At 43.8% G+C, this 20,842-nt stretch overlaps 1 protein-coding gene across 3 annotated transcripts in view; it reads left to right on the top strand.

Moving 5' to 3' along the window:
- The window catches only part of GATAD2B (GATA zinc finger domain containing 2B), a 108,467-nt gene extending 90,287 nt beyond the window's left edge, over positions 1-18,180 (top strand). For 2 of the 3 annotated variants that reach the window (XM_075562418.1, XM_075562409.1), the window contains 9 exons: positions 4,053-4,182; positions 5,200-5,331; positions 5,653-5,784; positions 6,456-6,626; positions 7,114-7,429; positions 10,723-10,925; positions 11,925-12,035; positions 12,185-12,302; positions 13,107-18,180. In XM_075562418.1, the coding sequence (XP_075418533.1) occupies positions 4,053-4,182; positions 5,200-5,331; positions 5,653-5,784; positions 6,456-6,626; positions 7,114-7,429; positions 10,723-10,925; positions 11,925-12,035; positions 12,185-12,302; positions 13,107-13,240 (1,447 nt within the window). In that variant the 3' untranslated portion in view covers positions 13,241-18,180. The remainder of the gene's footprint in view (positions 1-4,052; positions 4,183-5,199; positions 5,332-5,652; positions 5,785-6,455; positions 6,627-7,113; positions 7,430-10,722; positions 10,926-11,924; positions 12,036-12,184; positions 12,303-13,106) is intronic. The other variant, XM_075562427.1, reaches the window with a different exon arrangement.
- The last annotated feature ends 2,662 nt before the right edge of the window (positions 18,181-20,842 follow it).

The following is a 20,842-nucleotide window of genomic DNA, read 5'->3' as shown; positions in this document are numbered from 1 at the left end:
GTTTGTTTGTAATGTAAGTGTGTACATTCTTGCTACTTCAGTGCCACAAACCACCATACTTACATGCTTACACATACTTGAAGGCTTCTCTCCCCCATCCCCCCCTTCTCCCTCATTCACACTACACACACACAGTACAAGCACACATTCTCACAGGTCTTTTCTTACAGTGTCTGTCAAGGTCAGGTACCTAAGAATATGGAAAACACATTAAGGATAAAGATAGCCTGGATCAGACTGAGAGCAGAGCCTACAATGATAGTGAATCACAAGATAGATAACCCTAATTTTTTTTTTTAATTTTAACAATTTATTGGGGCTCATACAATTCTTTTCACAGTTCATATATATACATACATCAATTGTATAAAGCACATCTGTACAGTCTTTGCCCTAATCATTTTTTTCTCTTTTCTTCTTTTACATTTTATTAGGGACTCATACAACTCTTACCACAATCCATACATATACATACATCAATTGTATAAAGCACATCCATACATTCCCTGCCCCAATCATTCTCAAGGCATTTGCTCTCCACTTAAGCCCCTTGCATCAGGTCCTCTTTTTTTTCCCCTCCTCCCGATAGATAACCCTAATTTTAAGACCATTCAGCTTATTCAGGCCTCAGACAGTTGGTAGATATGTGAGTTACTTTACAGTGCTTGATTTAGCCCTCCAACTGAGAACTTGCTGGTTTTGTCGTAGGATTGAACCAACATAGAGCATTTTGAGAGGTTGGACAGATGAAAAAGGAGAGAGAAGTACTTATAACCTTGCATGTATTTCTTTACCTTTTGCTGTTTATTTACTAGGCCTGTCCCAGCACTCTTGGGTTTTTTTTTTAACCACTTAGTGAAACAACAATATTCTTGGTTACTAACATTAAAATCCCTTCAGACAAATTTCCTAATAGTTGTGGAAGAGAAGAATGACCCTTAGCAACTGTTGGTAGTATTAGTACTATATCCTACAGGTGGACTCATCCCTGAGCATTTGGAAGAAATGGAAGTGGGTAAATGAGATCATAACCCACCCAATTGCCCTGTAAGCACCTTTACCTTTCTTGAGCAAGTAACTGATTCTATTTGATTGGGTGGGTGGGGGCCAAGGCGGGGGGCGAGAATGAGCATGTTGGATAGATTCCTCACATCCCAGATTAGAACTCTAAATAATAGTTTCTCATAAATACATTAATACACACGTTGGTAAGATCTCATTAATGCCATTGGAACTGTCCAGTATCTCAAATACATTATGTGTCATACTGCCCTGAAAACAACCATTGCATGTAATTCTATTTTTGGAAGGATGAACTTTTGGGACATAATCCTTTGGACACTAGGGACTATTTTTTAACACTCTCCAGGAAAAGCTGCTTGATGAAAACCATGTAACACCCTTCTCTACTTGAAAAAATAGCCCCTGTTGCCCCCTTTTGCTCTTTATCTTCCCTCTCATTACCAGATACAACTTTAGCCCCATGCTCTGTTTTATAAGCCTGAATAAGATTGATAGCTTGCTCAGCTAAAAGAACCATGGTTTCGTAGCTGTTAGCAAAAGGAGGAGCAAATTTGAAAGCAGAAAGGAAGAGGGTTTCTTGGCAGTGATAGCCTTACCACAGTTGCCTAAAATGACCCCTGCCCCCAGTCATTTGGACAAATTATAATATCTCTGAAATAAGGTGTGTATAAACCAATATTGCTAATATTTGGAATATTAGAAAGATGTCAGTTATCTCTTATCAGTTACTATTGACATATGGATTAACTTTATAGCTTCTAGGAATCTAAGTCACAAGTAGTGTCAATGGAGAGTTAGGCTTTTACTCGTCTTCCTAGACTAGGTAGTATTTCATACTGAAGGATCCCAAATATTGTAAAACCCTATGAGCACTGGAACATAGGTAATGTGGAAGTCTGTCAAGAGAAGGAAAACAAAGTATTTTCCACTAAATGGTGATTAAAAAGTCTTGCCTGCACCCATACTTTCAGGACTCAGAAAATAAGGCAGCTCTGTCCAGTCTCAGCTCTCTTTGGTATCACTGTTGTTGTTTGGAAACAATAATTTCTTTCTAGAAATTTTAACAAATGAGTCCAGTAGAAACCCATCACAAGTTTTGTTTTGTTTTTCTCCAGGTACTAGACTTTGCCTTACCTGTTGCTATCTAATGCGAATCAGCTTATATGCAGGAATATAATTATATCTAGGGTTATTCTCAGATAACACTCCATGACAAATGCCACTCAATTTAAAACTCTCTATCCAGAAATATCTCTGCCTGTTTTCAGTGTTGTGGAATTCCTAAGCAGGAAGTACCATATATACTCGAGTATAAGCCCAAGGTACCTAATTATTACCTGGGAAACCAGAAAAACTGATTGACTTGAGTATAAATCTAGGGTGGGAAATGCAGGATGTGAATTAACACAGAGACCAGAGGGGAGAGACGGAGCGCAGCCACAGACACATCCTTACCAGTTCAGCTGCTGGCGTCAGTGAATCACTATGAGTGCTTCTGTGAATTGGAGCCGTCCATGTTTTTTGTGGTGAAAACTTGGCTTATACACAAGTATAAACAGTAGTACTTCTTTTTGAACAACAAAGCAATTCTTACTCTTAGAAATAATCTTCGGTGATGTATGTATCTAGTTAGGACAAGAATAAAAGCAACTTCTGACGAGGGAAGTACACATGTTGGGGAAGCAAGTAGAGAAGGGGAAGTCGTCCAGAACTCACAGTGGTCTTAGGAATAGAAGAATATGAAAGTGATTTTTAAAATTTTTTTAAGGATTAATAAAGTAAATCACAAAAATAATACTCCATACATTTTATTTAGGTGTGACATTACCCCAATAATTTGAGGTTAGGAAACAAAAGGCTGCTTTCTCATCATACCATCTCCCTATTCTCTGATCAGTTTGATAGATTTTTAGTAACTTAGTTTTCCCCTCTTGAGAAATTGAAAGCCTATTGCAACCATCGGGGGAGGTGGAGGGACATGTTCAGAGGACATTTATGTCTCAGCAATACTTGAGACAGACCTTGAGAACTGATAACCTTTCAGGCTTTAAGTCTCTAAGTGTTTTAAATACATATTTAAGTAGGCCTAAGAACACTTTGCCCTAGACCTATATGTTTCTCTAACTCCACAGAAGATCCTAGGGAAAATAGACTCTAGAAAGATATTTTCAAGTTGAAAAATTAGATATGGGCATCTGTGTTACGCTTTTAGAGATAACCCCAAAAAGAGCAAAAGAAGTGTTACCTGATAGTATTGGGAGTAGGGCACCCTCCTTTGGGAGAATCCATGTCCTCTGCCCTCATACGTGGGCAGTTTGTTCGTCACGATGCAGTAGGACCCTGGCAGTTAAGTGAGAGTTCCATGCCTTTAGTTGTAGCGCTTCAGTCCTTTTCCTGAAGGCTGTAGACTCTTCTTGGCACTGCCCATTTTCTCAAGCCACTGACAGTGAGTTCCTTCCTTTGCCTTAACTCCTGACAGGATAGACGATCATTGGAGTTGTCCCAGAACCTCCTCAGAGAGCCAGGTCCATATTACTGTAGGTATAATATGCTTCCTTTTCAACACTTTATTGTTAGTACCTGGAATGTACAGCTCGACTCTCTTACCTTTGCTCTTCTGCTTCCTGTAGAACTGACCATTTCTTTTCTTGAGCCTTCATTTAACAGCAGCTTAATGGAGAGTGGAATATAGGGGGAAATAAAAAAACATGGTCAATTCTGATTAAAGTCTGATCAGGATGATTATTCTCTAAATCCTGTTTGTAGAGTCAGTCGGTGCCTCTGTGTCTTTGGCCCCTGTTCTCAGTACTGTGTTTAGATGGCAGAAGTTAGAACTCTTGGGATTTTGCCATCACTCAGATTTTGGTGTCTTTATCCTAGGATTTGAGCACCTCTTCCTTCACTGGGCAAATCAGGGAAGACCTGAGTTCTCTTGGATTTCTTTGTTCATTGTAGAAAACACTTCTTATTTTCTGTTAGTTCTCACTGTTGGAAATGCTTAAGTTTTTCTTTTTTGTGTGTATGTCTAGTGAGCCAGACCGAGGAAGGCTAACTCCCTCCCCAGACATCATTGTTTTGTCTGACAATGAGGCTTCCAGTCCCCGTTCCAGCTCCCGAATGGAGGAAAGACTTAAAGCAGCCAACCTAGAGATGTTTAAGGTAAAAACAAATATACTTTTTATTTCCCATGCGCCTCCTAAAAGAGCCCCAGTTTTATTTTTTGACTATTTACATTTTGGATCTAAATGACGACTCATTGATGAAAATCTTTATAGTCATTCTCAGCTTAAGCTGCCCTGGTGGTGTAGTGGGCTATGTGTTGGGCTATTAACCATAGGTATGAGCAGTTTCACTCTAGGGGGGAAAGATGAGGCTTCCTGCTTCGATAAAGACTTAAAATCTCAGAAACTGAAAGAGGCAGTCTGCTGTGTCTTAAAAGTGTTGCAGTGAGTCGGGGTGTATTCAGTGGCTATACATTTTTGTTTTGGACAGGAACCCTGGTGGTATTGTGGGTTAAGCATTGGACTGCTAGCTGCAAGGTTGATGTTTTAAACCCACCAGCTGCCATGCAGGAAAAAGGTGGCTGTTCCTATAAATGTTTTTAGTCTCAAAACCTAAGAAGTGGTTCTCTACCCTCTAGGGCCACTCTGCGTCAAAGTCAACTCGATGACAGTTGTTTTTCTCCTTTTGTGCTTTTTTTTTTAAATAACAAAATGCAGATCGTTTTTAAAAAGCATATTCAATGTAATATTGTTGGAAAACTATTATTCAAGTCATATGAAGTAGACTCTTGGCTGGCTAGATCCCTTCTATACTTTATTCTGGATCTCAGAATGTGAGGGGAGCCCTAAATTTATATGTATGTGTGAAGGAAACAGGGTTGTTGGAGATTTTAGAAACATTATTTTTAAGCAAGCAACAATATTTCCCTTTTGGTAATTCTTCCAACTCAATAGCAATCTGGTCAGTTACTTTATGTTAGGGCCCTCCGCTCGTACTATAAACATTTCAGTCCTACCAGGAACTGTACCAGATCCCAGAGATATAAAGATAACAGTTCCATGAGCACTCTGTTTCTTGAAAAGAAGATGAGAGTTTTAGACAGCAAAAGTAAAGGTCATCTTTTAGCAAGGGGTTTTTAGTGCCTGCAGCCATGTGACAATGTGTGTTTCCCAGGGGAAAGGCATTGAAGAACGGCAGCAGCTCATCAAGCAGCTGAGGGATGAACTACGATTGGAAGAAGCCCGACTGGTGCTGCTAAAGAAACTGAGGCAGAGTCAGCTACAGAAGGAGAATATGGTCCAGAAGGTAATGTGCCTTAGGAATCGGGGACCAAGAAAAGAGAAAACTATATTGAGTGGTCCACCATTATATATGAGAAACAAAAAAAGAGCGGGCTACCCCAGGTAGGTTCAGCTGGGTGGTGGGTGGTTCATTCTTCTCTTCTTTGGATTTTATTTTCTAGAAGTACGGAAGTTTTAATCAAGGAAACTTTGATTCCATTTTTTCTTCTTTTTCCTTCTGGTTCCTCCCTATTCTCAATCTATTTCAAGTTTTACCATCAAAGACCTATAAAAATCTAGAAGCATATACACCTTTTCCAGTGTCACTTTCTCTTCCCTCTTCTAGACTCCAGTTGTACAGAATGCAGCATCTATTGTTCAGCCATCTCCTGCCCATGTGGGACAGCAGGGCCTATCTAAGCTTCCTTCCCGGCCCGGGGCCCAAGGGGTTGAACCTCAGAATTTGAGAACATTACAGGTATGTGACCCATAATGAGAGAGCCAGAATCAGTATTCCCTGTCCATCCTATCTCTGTGTCAGGACTTTAGTAAAGATTATCCAAGAACTGAGCCATCGTAGAGGCAGTAATACTACACATAGGACTTGTATTAGTCTGTGATTACAAGATGCATAATCATTTTTCCATTATAGTTTTTCTTCTTTGGAAAAATGTTTCACCTTTTCCACTTGGCTGTTTTTCATATGGTTACATAATTAATATCAGAGCAGCTAGAGACTTCCTAGCCAATAATAAGGAGCGCTGGTGTCACAGTGGTTTTTTGGGGGTTTTTTGTCACAGTGTTTTTAACCTGTTTGGCTAGTAACTAAAAGGTTGGCAGTTTGAGCCTACCAGCAACTTCCCAGAAGAAAGATAAGGCAATTCGCTTCCATAAAGATTTATAGTTTGGAAACACTCACTGTAGGATAGTTCTACTCTGTTCTATAGAGGTCACTAAGCATCAGAATCAATTCTATAACAATGGGTTTGAGTAATTAATCAAAGTTTCCTTGGTAGACTTGCCCCTAGATCCTTAGACAAATGTACCATGTCTAACTATACTTACAGGCTACTGAGTTATTAATAGTGTATCTTCAGCATTTTGTCGTGTATTACACTGTCTGTGACATGTTCTTTATCCTCCCTTCAGGGTCACAGTGTTATTCGTTCCGCGACCAACACCACCCTTCCACATATGTTGATGTCTCAACGTGTTATTGCACCAAATCCAGCTCAGCTTCAGGGTCAGCGGGGTCCACCTAAACCTGGCCTTGTACGCACCACGACACCCAACATGAATCCTGCCATCAATTACCAACCAGTAAGAGGGTGCCCTGATGTGGTAATAGAGACGGCTTTTATTTGACTTCGCTATTGAAAAGGGCCATATGTTTTAAGTTTGGGGCATAGAGAAACTGTAGGACGAGGGCAATTTGGATGGAGTGTCGATTGGGAACAATCCCCAAAGTAGAAGCTCTGAGGAATTATATGAAAATAGTGGTAGGGAAGAGAGATCATACATCAGAGCCATCAGTTAAAATCTGCTCAGACAGAGATGGAGGTATCTAGCGGATAGATAAGGATGGATAACATAAAGAAACCTCCCTAAACTTTCCCTCAGAGCAGTTTTAACTCGCAGCCATCATCGGTTTTTCCCATGTGTCGGAGTTCCTTTTTAGTGAATAAATTGGGAACCTGATTCCCCCGCCCCTGAGTTTTTGGGAAATGTATTAATCCAGAGTAGGATCAGAATATGTTGGCAACCAAGAAAGCAAGAACTGTCGCTGAACCCCATTCTCTTATTTCAGCAGTCAAGCTCGTCTGTTCCTTGTCAGCGAACAACATCCTCTGCCATCTATATGAACCTTGCCTCCCATATCCAGCCAGGGACTGTGAACAGAGTGTCCTCACCACTTCCTAGCCCCAGCGCCATGACTGATGCTGCCAACTCACAGGCTGCAGCCAAACTGGCTCTTCGCAAACAGCTGGAAAAGACACTCCTTGAGATCCCACCCCCTAAACCTCCTGCTCCCTTGCTCCACTTCCTGCCTAGCGCAGCCAATAGCGAGTTTATCTACATGGTAGGCTTGGAAGAAGTTGTACAGAGTGTCATTGACAGCCAAGGTGAGCCAATTTCTTCAACTCAAGTTTCTCTAACCAAGGAAGAGGTCACTGTGTTAGTCTGGGTACTTTACAGAAACAAATCTACAGAAACTCATGTGTAAGAGAGGGTTTTATATAAAGGTGAAGTGCACATCAAGAAAACATCTCCACCCAGTGCTGCCCAAGCCCACAAGTCCAACATTAATCCATATGTCCAACACCAGTCCACAAAGTCCTCCTTCATCTCACAAAACATACACTATGACGTCGACTGCAGGTGAAAAGTCAAATCAGTGAACGTGTAAGCATCTCAGCGCTGGCAGGGGTCTTAACACGGGTACTCCAGCACCCAGGGCTGCATCGGGGTAGGTCCATATGGCTTCTCCTTGGGGATGTCTTGCAGGAAGTGAGCCTTGCCAGCTGAAACAGGGAACTGGCTAAGGCAGCTACACCCTGATCACAAAGCAAGAGACCCAAGAACTCAAAAGGCAAGGCTCACGGAGCCATTTAGTCTTCTGCCCTTCAATTAACCCCACATGTGTTTATCAGCCAGGTTGGCACAATAAAATAACTACCTCAGTTACCATGCCTGACTGGCATTGGGGGGGCTTGGGGGGAGTGGGGTGTGTGTGTGTGTGTGTGTTCGTTTTAAACTGTTCATAACTATTGTCAAACCAGCTCCAATCCCTTACTTAAAAGGTTGGTTGGGAGCAGCATAACAAAAGCTTTGGGTGTTTCTGTATATTGAGTTTAATGCTTTTGTGCATTTTTTATATTTGTGCATTTTTTGCAACATTTTCTTTTAAATGGTGCATAGCATGACAGGTTCGTGCATTGATGAAAAGTCTAATCTTTTTAATGTTTTGTGGTACTGTCCTGCTTTATACAGACCATTATTGTCCTTTGAATGCCTATTGGTGAGAAAATAGATAATACTCACTGATGTAGATAGCTAAGTATAATGGGAAATAACCAAATAAAAGTTGTTAACCAGACTATACTGAGCCAGAGCATAGTCTAGACTGGTAATGTTTATTTAAGCCTGAATTTACAACCAGCTGGACTTTTAGGAGCACCTGACGTTAAAGGAAAATGCATGCCTAGAAGGCTCAATAATACCTGTAAACAGATTATAAAGTGAATAAAAGTTATGTGCATGAGAAGGCTTTAAAAAGCTCATGGGGAAAAATGGCAAATAATATATTTTCTTCTTTTTTTTAAATCATTTCATTGGGGGCTCGTACAACTCTTATCACAATCCATATATCCATTCCATTGTGTCAAGCACATTTGTACATTTGTTGCCCTCATCTTTTTCAAAACATTTGCTTTCTTTCTGCTTGAGCCCTTGGTATCAGCTCCTCATTTTTTCCCTCCCTCCCTCTCTCACCCTCCCTCAGGAGCCCTTGATAATTCATAAATTATTATTATTAGTAGTAGTATATTTTAATTTCTTATTCCAACATAGAAACTCCCTCTGGTTCAAGACATGATTCCAGCCACGTTAGTTCAACCATAAAGAACTGAAGGGCTTAGAAATTTAACCATGTCATTGTAATTTTTCCTACATTATTCACTGAAGGGAAATGGGATCCCTTTAAAGTTTTTTTGTTTGTTTGTTTAAAGTTAGGAAACACAAAAGTCAGAAGGAGCCAGTCAGAAGTATAAGGTGGATGGATGCCTAATGATTTTCCATCGAAACTGGGAAAAGACTGCCCTTGTTTGATGAGATGAATGAGCAGCAGGAGCGTTGTTGTAGGGCAGCGGTTCTCAACCTTCCTAATGCCACGAACCCTTTCTCATACAGGTCCTCATGTGGTGGCCCCCAACCATAACATTATTTTCATTACTACTTCAGAACTATAATTTTGCTACTGTTATGAATCAGGCGACCCTGTGAAAGGAGTCATGACCAACAGGTTGAGAACCACTGTTGTAGTGGAAGAGGGCTCTCTAGGAAGCTTTCTCTGTGTGTTTCTGCTAAAGTTTTGATAAGTTTTCTCAAAACACTCTCAGTAAGCAGGTGTTATCATTCTTTGGCCCTCTAGAAAGTCGAGCAAAGGGTCTTAAGAATCAAAAGAACTGTTGTCAATGACGTTTTGCTAGACTGGGGCCACTTCCACCTCCTGAGAGCCATTGCTTTGATTGTGTTTTGTCTTCAGGATGGTACTGGTAAAGCCATGTTCATTTCCTGGTAACAATTCCTTGAAATGTTTCGGGATCTTGATCCCACTTATTTAAAACTTATGTGGACACAATAATTTTAGTACTCATCAAGCAGAAAGTATGCTCAAATTTCAGTTAGAATGATATAAACTGATCCAGTTGGTGTGTGTGTAAGGTTGGCTGTTGTTGCTACTGATAACCATTGGGTCTCCCAAATTGATTTGCTGCTTCAGACTTCAACATCGTTTCATTGCTTCTTAAAATGAGTCATCCAAATGGGGTGCTGAAATCAGGGGCTCAAGTGGGAAGAGAATGCTTTGAAAATGATGATGGCGGCATATGTGCAAATGTGCTTGACACACTGCATGAATGTATGGATTGTGATAGATTTAAAGAGCCCCCAATAAAAGTATTTTTTAAATGAGTTATCCATTTGTAAACTTCTGATTTCTTTGGGGTTGCCCCAAGAAGCTTTATTTATTTTACCATTTTCTCACCCAATCTTCACCATTAAATTTAATGTTCTTCAATTTTAGCGGGATTCATGTTGTTCTGATAAAGGTTCTTTTAAAAACTGATGTCGTCTTTTTAGGGCCTCCCAACTAGAGCCTTTTCAGACAAGTTAGTACAAGTTATATGGGTTTATTTTGGAGCAAAAAAAAAAAGGTAATCTATTGCCTAGTTTTAAAAAATACACATTTTCCATGAACATTTTGAAGACTCCTTACATAATAGGGACATGAAAGTAAGGGTCAAATGAGATATGTAGGTGCTTAAAAGCAATAAAAAAAAACTTGAGTTAGGTGGAGTTTTTTGAGTCTGAGTCGACACAGCGTTTTCTTGCTGTGATAAGGTATGGAATCAGAAGTCTGGAAGCCTCTGAGTTGAGCTGTTCTCTGGACTTAGTGTCATCCCCTGTTACAAATGATGAAAACAATGTGAATTTCCAAACATGGTAGTATCACAAACAAGTGAAATAAAAATATTTTAAAGTTAAGAACAACCACAAAAATAATTTTATAGACTACTATTTTTATAGTCTCTGTTTTTAATGTAGCAAAAGTCCTGATGAAAGATCCATCTGCTGAAGAAAACGGGAGATAGAGAACAATTGTGAAACCACTGATGATTTTTTTGTTGACATCTAGGCAAAGGCTGTGCCTCCCTGCTGCGTGTCGAGCCCTTTATATGTGCCCAGTGCCGCACAGATTTCACCCCCCACTGGAAGCAAGAGAAGAATGGTAAGATTCTGTGTGAGCAGTGTATGACCTCCAATCAGAAAAAGGCTCTAAAGGCTGAACACACCAACCGGCTGAAAAATGCTTTTGTTAAAGCACTACAGCAGGAACAGGTAAGAACTCTGACTTCTATTTGCTGAGGGTTTCTACAGGGCAGTTTCTTGTAGTTTAGATGTGTTCTCCCCATAAGCTTTTGGACATGCAGACCTGGTTTCCCTTGCTATCTCTCCATATCATTCTCTTTCCCATTTCCACCCAACTGATTATTTCTGAACTAGTAAGGACATAGATAGTGGGAACCCTAGTCCGAGTAGTGAGCTAAACAGAAAGATGAGACTGTGGCTGGCTTCAAAGATTTACAGCCGGGGAAACTCAAAGAAACTGTTCTCTGCCCTGTAGGTTTTTCTGTTAGTCAAAATTGAATTAATGGTAGTCAGTTTTGGTTAAGGAGATTGTAACATGTAATAGATGGAGTTGGAGGGAGGGACAAAAATCATGTAACTCTTAGCTTTCTCCATAGCACCAATGAATAACACATATTCTTGATTTTGTTTTTGCCTCAAACAAATGAATTTTAGTGGAATGAATTTAGACTTATATTGTAAATCTCTTGGGGTGAAGTAATTTTCTGCAGTTCCTGATCGATTATAGAGTGGGCCAAAGAAGCATAGTGGTGATAGAGTATATGAACATCTCCCACAGTATTTCTAGAATGAGAAGGATAAATGAACTGGGAAGCTCAAATATTTGACCTCTATCCCATTTATTTTCCATGCCCTGCCTCTCACGCCCTTTGAGTAGCACCATGGACTTTCTAGAAAATGGGCAGCAGTCAGAACCAGAGTAACTCATCATTAATGAATACATCATATTATTTCTAACTCCCAGATCTTTCCAGCCAACTTCTAAAGCCAGCTTCCCCGCTGAGGGGAGTTCTTTAAGCATTGAAGCAAGTTGGCTTCTTGTACCTGGAGATCTACACACACACACCCATACACACACATGCATCTTTTTACCTTTTCCCTGTTCCTCCAATCAGCTGACAACATTAGAGATCAGACCTTTAGGAAATTAGGTGCTGCCTGCCCAAGTTGACCCGATGTCTCCCACAGGAAATTGAACAGCGATTACAGCAGCAGGCAGCCCTCTCTCCCACTACAGCTCCAGCTGTGTCCAGTGTCAGTAAACAAGAGACTATCATGAGACATCATACACTTCGGCAGGTGAGGAACTTTCTCCCTGACCTGATTTCTCTCAGGGGTTTGTAAATCAATTCTCTTAGCCTGTCCTTACTTCTACAGGGAATCATACAATCCTTCTGCCTGACTTCTCACCTTCTCACCTTCCATCCACTGTCTCCTCTTCATTACAGGCTCCACAGCCCCAGAGCAGCCTCCAGCGTGGCATACCCACATCTGCCCGCTCCATGCTTTCCAACTTTGCACAGGCACCCCAGCTGTCTGTACCAGGTGGCCTCCTTGGTATGCCAGGTAAGAAAGGTTGATGTGTTTTTCTCAGGACTCTACTGTTGAAACATAGTGTTGGCAGTCCTTTTAGGTGATCTTTGCTTTGTGCTTACTTTTAAATACATGTCTCCACACATATTATTCAGCAAATATTTGTTAAATTCTTACTACTTAACCAGGCACAGTGCTAGGTACTAGGATTTGGGTGGTGAAAGTGGCACATCTCTTGCCATTATAAATTTAAAGACGAATGTGTCTTCTGTGAGAGTGTAATTATTGATCTTTTAGTCAGCATCTATCCTGTTTAAATAGATCCAGGATGCTTCTCCAGAGTTAAAAAAAAAAACCCCAATCAGTGCCATAGAGTTGATTACTACTCAGTGATTCTGTAAGTTAGATCACTGCCTTTGTGAATTCCCTAGACTATAAATCTCCCAGGAGTAGAAAGCCTCATCTTTTCCCATGGAATGGCTGGTGCTTTTGAACTGCTGACCTAACGTTTAACCACTATGCTACCAGTGCTGTGCCGTCAGTAGCCCCAACAATTCCTTCTTTTTGTCTTATTTTTCTCTTGCTGCTGCTTTGCCTGGCATTAGGCTCATGTCCGTTATTTTTAGTAGAAATTACATTTCCATAAAAAAGGAATTAACATTTCAGGACAATCTCTTTATCTAAAGGTTGGGAGCCAGAGGGGAAATTTCTGCTGGAATAAAGTTCCTCAAGTCTGGACAAGCACAAGCAGCTTCTAACGTTCCCCCTGACTGTAGCCCAGGGTAGTGCCATTTGCTCTTTTAACACCTGCCTTCCACTTTTGTCTCCTGGGTCTAGGTGTCAACATTGCATACTTGAACACTGGCATCGGAGGACACAAAGCCCCCAGTTTGGCAGACCGACAGCGGGAGTACCTTTTAGACATGATCCCTCCCCGGTCTATATCGCAATCCATCAGTGGACAGAAATAACGCCTGTCCATTTGTCCCGCTCCAACCTTGAATCTTTGACCCTTTTCCTCCTAATGCCCCTAACTTCCGTCGCATGCAGTGCCTGTACTGGTGCCTACCATACACGGAAAACAAAACAGAAAAACAGAAGACAAAAAATAGAAATCAACAAGAAAACATGCGTGCCCTGCCCCGCACCTCCCCTTTATTTCATACTGCTGCGATCTGTTCTTCTGCCACTCTTTGTCTTCTCTCCTCGGTTTTCTATAACCCTGAGGTGGCTCGTCACCTCTGATAGAGGTCAGAGAGAGGTCCTGGGGAGAATCTATACCCTCTGACGTGTGTTTCTAAAGCTTGTTTTTATGCTATAATTATCATTTTTAATGATGTGTGTCCTCCCTTTGTTCAGTGAATGGTTAAACCTTTTTTTTCCCCCAAGTGTTTCTTTTAAATACCAATGACATTCAGTTAAATGATAGGAGTATTGCAGTAAGGGTTCCCAACTGCCAAATAGGACATGTCTGAGACTATTTGAGGCAAAACTTTTAATGCACTTAACCCAGGGTGAGGGGAAGCTGGTGGCATCAAATGAGAAGGAACAGCATCCCAGCTGTGGGTGTTCTGGCCTGGAGATTCTCAAGCCTGTGTTAGCATTGAAGCCAGGCCCTTAACCATAGAAAGAGGGGGAAGAGCCTGGAGGACAGAGCTTTATAACCCAGCCACCCTGGAACTCACCAGGGAGCAGAGGGTGGGATGTGATGGCAGAATTTTGAACCAGAGAAGACTGAGAACAGGTTCTGGCTTTGATGTTTGGGGGGAAATAAGATTTGTCTGCTAACCCCAAGTCTATTCCAAGCCAACTAGCCCAAATCCATTTCATCTTTCTTTCTTTGTAAAAATCCCTCCCATTACTCTTGTAACTCCTAGTCTGTCCCCTCTAATCACAGCCCCTTCTGTATAAAAGACTGGCTATAGCCATATACCCCCAGGCAATTTGCTGGGTAGCCTAGAAGTTGCAATGGACATTGAAAACTACAAAAGAGGGAAAGCCGACCTGGAAGAAAGGAGGAAGAGACTGTTTCTCTCCTAGCTGTGGGTTCTCACACTTTCCTGTCCCCTACTCTGAGGGAGTGAGGCCACCTCCGAGGGGAGCCCTGCTTTTACTCTGCTTCAACTAAGTGCAAAACCAACTGCTCAAAGCCAAACAGCACATATCAAAACCAATTTTAGGCCTCTGCTATAAAAGTAGTTTGGGGTTTGTGTTTTTCCCAAAATTCCATTAATTTTTTTCCCCTTAAATGCTACTAATGTAGAGAATGAATTGTGCAATGTTGCTGTCCTGGGGATTAGGGAGATTAGCATCCCATTTGCCCCCATTGGGGGTGGGGGTGGGGTGGGAGGCCATTTGTGAGGTGAGGGAAGGCCCTGCAGGTGAGGATTTTGGCTCTCTACTGTAGTAGTGCGCCTCCCCAGCTGGAAAAGCTGCCGAGTGTGCTGAGGGGACGCCCTTAGCGCAGAGGTGAAAGGAGGACTTTAATATTTTGCCCTTGAAAGCCACCTGGGGAAGTTCCTCCGCTTTTATTTTTTAAAGTTAAATAATTCTTTTAAAGTAAGGCACTTTTAAAATTAACACACACAAGCTGCACATCTTTTTCCTTAAAGCTTGGAGGTGGAGTGGGAGAAGGAACTGGAATCAAGCTTAGTTCCCCCTTCCTCACTGCCCCCCACTGGCCTCTACTCCCAACACCCCAGTACCGCTGTGGGTGATAATACAGGCCCTACGGGCCTTCCTGGCTTTTTTCCTTCCCTTCCCCAAATTCATTGAGCACTTAATAAAGGAGCCAGAGGTGCAGCCTGTGTCTGGGCTCCCCCCAGTGGTGAACTGATCTGGAAGCTAGGCACTAGTAACAGGTAGTGATGGGGTCGTTTTCGAGTATTTTTCTGGGGAATGTGGTACCCCTGACTATAAGTGGTGGGGGGAGGGGGGTAATGGAACTGGGTCTGGGATTATTTTAAAATTATATATATATATATAAAGATATATTCTTAAATCTTTTCCCCCTGTGCTTTGAAAGCACTGGATGAATTGATTAATTGTTTTGGTTTTGCTTTTCTCTCTTCCACAAAATTGGAAGCTAATTTTTTTTAATGTTTTCCCTACAAGTCATCTTGCCTTGTGGCATGTCTGTCTAGCCTCCCCTGCACCTCCCTCTCATAATGAAGTGCCATTTCTGTTACACCCCTCCTTACCCCCAGCTCAGAGGTGCTCAGAGGTATGAGGTGCCCAAGTTTGTGTCAGTTGAGATTAAAAGTAAGGAACAGAGAATGTGCAATACCGTCTGGCTGGGGCTCTCCCTGCCTAAGCTGAGTCCCTTCCCTGGAAGCCAGGCCACGTTTGAATGGGGTTTGGAAGTAAGCTGTCCAGATGAGCGTGATGGGGAAGGAGACCTGCTGAGGTGCTGAGGGAAGAGAGTGGAGATTTCCTCCCTTTATCCCCTCAGGGTCAATTCCATAGAAGCTGCTGACTGACTAGTAGAGCTCCAGGACCTTTTGCTCAGTTGCTGAGGTTTGATTCCCACCCCACCCCCCTCGCCCCATGCATACCTTGCCTAGGGTTTGTGATGGGGCTGAGGGAGGGCTCCCTAATCATGGTCAAGTATTAGCCTTCCACCTCCTCCCTCCCCTCATTCCTCTGTCTTCCACATTTCTCTCTCTCTTCATCACTGATTGCCTTGTGTCCCTGACAGTCTGTTTTTACTGTCCATCACCTGGCCTTGGGACTTGTAGACACTAAGACTCATGCTTGAGGGATAGGAGGAAAGGCCCTCTGTTCCCAGAGGCATCTTTACCCCGAACTCTGAAGCTCAGGGTATTAAGATGAGGATCCCACCAATTCTTTCCGGCCTCTTCCATCGCTACAGATGACACCAAAAGCAGTGGTTTGGGGTAGTGTTTCCTCCCTAGAGGCCTGAAGTAGGTGGGTTCATTGGCAGATTTGGGTGAAGCTGGGGGACAGAGGCCCTTATTTTTCATTTCATTTTGTCGTTTGACCACAGCATTCAGACCCCTCCATCCCTGGAATAAGTATTTTTCTCCACACTTTTGGATGTATGTATGGTAGAGTTTGGGGGGTTTTGGTTTTTGTTTTGTTAACGACACAGAGATAAATGTTTTCCTGCTTTGGTTACCTTTCCTTTTCCCCTTTAAAAGGAATTAGCTATAGAACTGCTTTGTAAAGATGCTTCTTGATATTTTTACTTTTGTTCCTTCACCCCCACCACTACCCTTTCTCCCCACTCCCTCCAGAAGGCATAAATAACCCTTCTCTCTACCCTACCCCATTCCTCCCCTGCCCTTCCAACAAGACCTTCATTAGCTTATGATATTTGCTGCCGAGATGTTATAACAAGGACTCATTCATGTATATAAGCTATTTCTTGATCCATTTAAAAGGAATTGTACATTGTGTAGAAAAAAAAAACCTGAAAAAGAGAGAAAAAAAAAAGCCCTAGCCATGGATATTGTGAAACTGTGTTATGTCATTTTGTAATGTGCCCGTTTGTGTATGATCCGTGCAAAAGGGTTTCTGGGGAAGGGGGTGGGGGTAGGGAGGCAGGGCTGTGGAGGGTGGGTAGGGGAGTGGGCTGGTCCCAGCACACTTGAGACTGGCAGCAGCTCCAACCCTACCCCTCCTTAGAGATGCCACCTCCCCCACCACCCACCCCTAATTTGTGCCTTGCCTCCCCACCCTGGAGTCCTCCTCCGGGTCACCAGCACTGCCTTGGCAGAGCCCACTCCCTACCCTGACCTGCCCACCCTCCCTACCCCCCAGCATTAGGGTGATCCTGTGGGGAAGTGCTGGGGGTTGGGAGGTAGCCAAGGAATGGGGCAGTTCCTGGGGGCATCAAAACCAAGTATTATGAATTGTAATTGTATTTGCACTGTTCTTTTTTTTTCCTCCCTCTGATTGCATCAGCATATATACAATATACCTATATAACAAAATTCAGTGTCAACTTTCTTATGCAAGGGATTTCCCCCACTCACCCCCCCTCCAAAAAAATGTGATGGGGCTTGTGAGGGTGGATGTCAGGGGATGTTGGAACAGATTTTAATAAGTCATACTTATTAAGGAGGTCTCACCTTGTGAGGCCTGTGCATCTGCGTAGCTTCAGACTGCGTGCGTGGTGGTAAGCAGGGCTACTGGGAAAGCTAGGGCTCTGGGTCCAGGACTGGGCACCATATACAAATGAAAAGGGGAGTAGTGACACAGTCTGCAGATCCCCAACTTACTTAAAAACTTGGGTGACCTTTGGCAAAGTGATTTTTAGGTCTTCTTCCCTACCCATGAATTAAGAGGAGTTTCAATATGGCCACCAGATTCCAAATTCTGTTTCCTTTGCCTAGTAAAAGAAACTTGAGGGAAGTGCTGGGCCAAAAACCCAGGGAGGAAACCACAGTGACTTGTGTTGAGAGATTGTGTGTGTGATGATGCCCTTAGAGAACTGCCACCCTTTACCCTCATCTCTGGGTTTGAGAAAGCAGCAGGGGGATGTCTTGGGACATCATAGACTAGTGATATATTTGCTTCCAGTGGATAAGGAGCTAGTCCCCAAGTCCCATCTCACAAAGACCCACAGAGCCCGTACATGTGTTTGACCAATGCCTGCCCCGAGTTGGTGGTCTACTGGCAACTTTTTGTGGGCTGCAGGGTGCAGAACTCCCCCCATCTTCTTGGCAAGGAAATGAGAGCTCAGATAGAGTGTACCACCTGTCTCCTCCCTCTTATTTGAACTCCCTGTAGGCAGCTGCTCCCCGGTCTGTCCCATTCCCCATAGCCAGAGCCAAGTACTCCCACTGCCTTGGGTTCTTGGCAGGTAAGCCTAGAAGAGGATAAGGGTGATGGGGGTGGGGTCCTTGTGAAGGTGGAAAGACAGGTTGTCAGGGGTGTTGGGGAGCAGGGAGGTGAGACAGCCTTCCCTGAATGGGGTGGGCGGGAGGGGAACAAGACCCTTTTGCACAACTCTTTTAAGTTTCCTTCCTTTTTTTTTTTTTAAACACATTCTAATTTTCTGCATTGTGTTTGGGAAATTAAATGAAAAAAACTAAGACCAATAGAAACTGGTTTTCAAAAAGGCAAATACACTCCCATCTGTTTCAGATGCTGCTGAGCACTTCAGCAGTGACAGATTCAAATAATAAGCTAATTTTTGGAGAAAGGATTAAAAGAAAAAAACTTTGTAATATTTATCACTTGCAAGCTATGTTTAATAAAGAAAGGAATGGTTTCTAAACTTTCCTGTGATGTGCTTTAGTGGGGGTGGAGGTGGGTTGGGGGTGGCAATCGGCTGGGAGAATTTTTTGAGTAAGGGGGAGATGAGCTATGGCTATAGAGCCCCTGAGGCCCAGCCATGGGGGCCTGGTTTGAACCCTTTTCTCAGAGGGCATGAGTCCTTACATCTTTTTCGTACTTTTGTTCCATGAGACCTCTAGATGCAGCCAGTGTTTTGGAAGCCACCAACCCTTGATGACAAGCTCTTGGGAAGGGAGCGTCCTGTAAACCAGAAGGATGGGTCTCCTGTGCTAGGGTGCGGTGCCCTGGAACAGTCCTTGGCTTGTCCCAGCACACTGCTTTTGTAACGGAGTCTCTTGTGACACATCAGGCATGGGCGCATGTTGGCCTTTCTTAGACGGCAGTGTCAAGTTGCTCAGCAGTCGGCGTGATAATCTCCAGAAAGACCCAGAGCTACTCTGCTCCCCCATTTGATCACCTGCTCTCCCAAGCATTAACCAGCTGCCAGGTATTTTTCCATTTGGGTTTTTGTTTTCCACAAAGCACTTAGACGAGGCCCACCCAGAGGACAGGACAGGTGCCGTTTCTTTAAGGACTAACGCTGGGGGCTTTCTGTAGTCCCTGCCACATTTCAGCTAAGGCTGCTGCTGTCCCGTGCAGAGGGTCTCTGGGAGGGCAGGCCTAGCCTTGCTGGGGTCTTGTCGGTACTAGCCTTACTATACAGGAGCAGAGGAGGGGTGTTGGGGTCCCCTCAGCGCTGAGTTCTCCTTTGCCAAGACTATCCCCACTTTGGCACAGTTCAGGTAGCCCTGAAAGGAGAGGCTGCCAGGACTTTGACTCGAGAGTATTAGAATTGGACAGGAGGGACTCTAGAACCCCTAGTGCCACCAGCTGACAGGGGAGGTAGTAAAGAGGTGGGCATAGATTGGGGAGGGGAGGCAATCCACAGCCTCTGCTCATTCTATAAGGAATTTGAGGGCACCTAGAGTCCTAACTCAAGCTAACAATCTGCTATCAAAAATGAAAAACAAGACAGGTGCACCCTGAAGTGGGACAGTGTTTTGGATCTGGAAAGGAGTAGTAGGTGGGTATTTGGTTGTTCAGAGCAGCTCACCTGAGCTCAGATGTCTGGAACTCTTACAGGATCGGGGCAAGGGGAGTAAGAAAGGCGGCCCAGGTGTGTGCCCATACCACTTGACCATAAGCCAGGTGTGGTACCTGACTGGGCTTCTTGTGACACGGGCCATGGCAGAACCCCTTGCCCTGCCTCCCTGCTTTGGTGGGCGTCCCTTAAAAGCTATCATCTTGGGGTCAGTTCATATTTGGATCAAGGAGGTGGGATAATGGGTAAGGCAGGCAGGAGCAACTAGTTTGGGGGTAGCTCCCAGCTGACCTTCATTTCATTTGAGATTATTTGGTATATTGGGGGGAGGGTACATTTCTCCCATTTGTTGGGGAGATGGGGATTTGTACAGAGAAATCTCACCATCTATCCCCCTATAGCCAGGCCTGCCCCTCCCCAGAGAGAGGCTAAGAGACCTTTGGTTCTTCCCTGACTCCTAGGTGACAGGGATAGGTGAGATAGATTCTTTGGTGAATCCTGACTTAGTGTCATCTGGGACGGGACCAACTTGGGGGTTCCTAAGCTAAGGGCTGCTGTTCCATGGTCACCTGGGGACAAGATGGTCAGGCACAGGCCCACAGCCCAAAGCCCTCCCAGTGTATCTCCCTCTCCTGAATACCTCTCACCTGGGTGATGAGTTCCGTCTTCTGCCTTGGCTTGCCCCCACTTGGATCCTGGCTTTGAGGACCCCCACCTGTTCACGGCAGTCTGAGGCAATGCCCAGCATTGCTGGGACCCTTGTCTGCAGACAGGGCTGACACATAACAAGGATCAGCCCCATGACTTGTCTGTGGCTCCCTTGGCTCAGCCTCTGCTAGCTGCTCAGCCTGGTCACCCAGCCCCTGCCTCTGCTGCCTCCTCTTCTCTCCGTATGTAACCCGCCAGGCATCCTCCAACCCACAACAGTACATGTATCTGAAGAGAACTGCCTTCCCCTCTAGCTTTGCCTCCTGGCTTGTAAAACCGGAGGGTGGACAGGACTTAGTGGTGGATTCGAGTGCCCTCCTGCTCTCCAGCCCTGGGCCACACTGGTACGTACTGTGTCCCTGTCAGTTGGCAGTAGGGCCCAGCCTGTCCCTTACCTCTGTCTCTGGCCCAGAAAGAAGCAGAAGAGGCAAACAAGGGCAGCCAGGCCCATGTGGATGCCCACTGCAACCCCAGGCAACAGGCTGCCCGTGTCCTGGCTGCAAGAGCACCCACCCTTGGA

Source organism: Tenrec ecaudatus, chromosome 1 (assembly GCF_050624435.1).
Source record: "Tenrec ecaudatus isolate mTenEca1 chromosome 1, mTenEca1.hap1, whole genome shotgun sequence".
NCBI classification, from domain to species: domain Eukaryota; kingdom Metazoa; phylum Chordata; class Mammalia; order Afrosoricida; family Tenrecidae; genus Tenrec; species Tenrec ecaudatus.
Note: the sequence above shows the minus strand (reverse complement) of the source record. Positions and strands in the feature narration are given on the sequence as shown.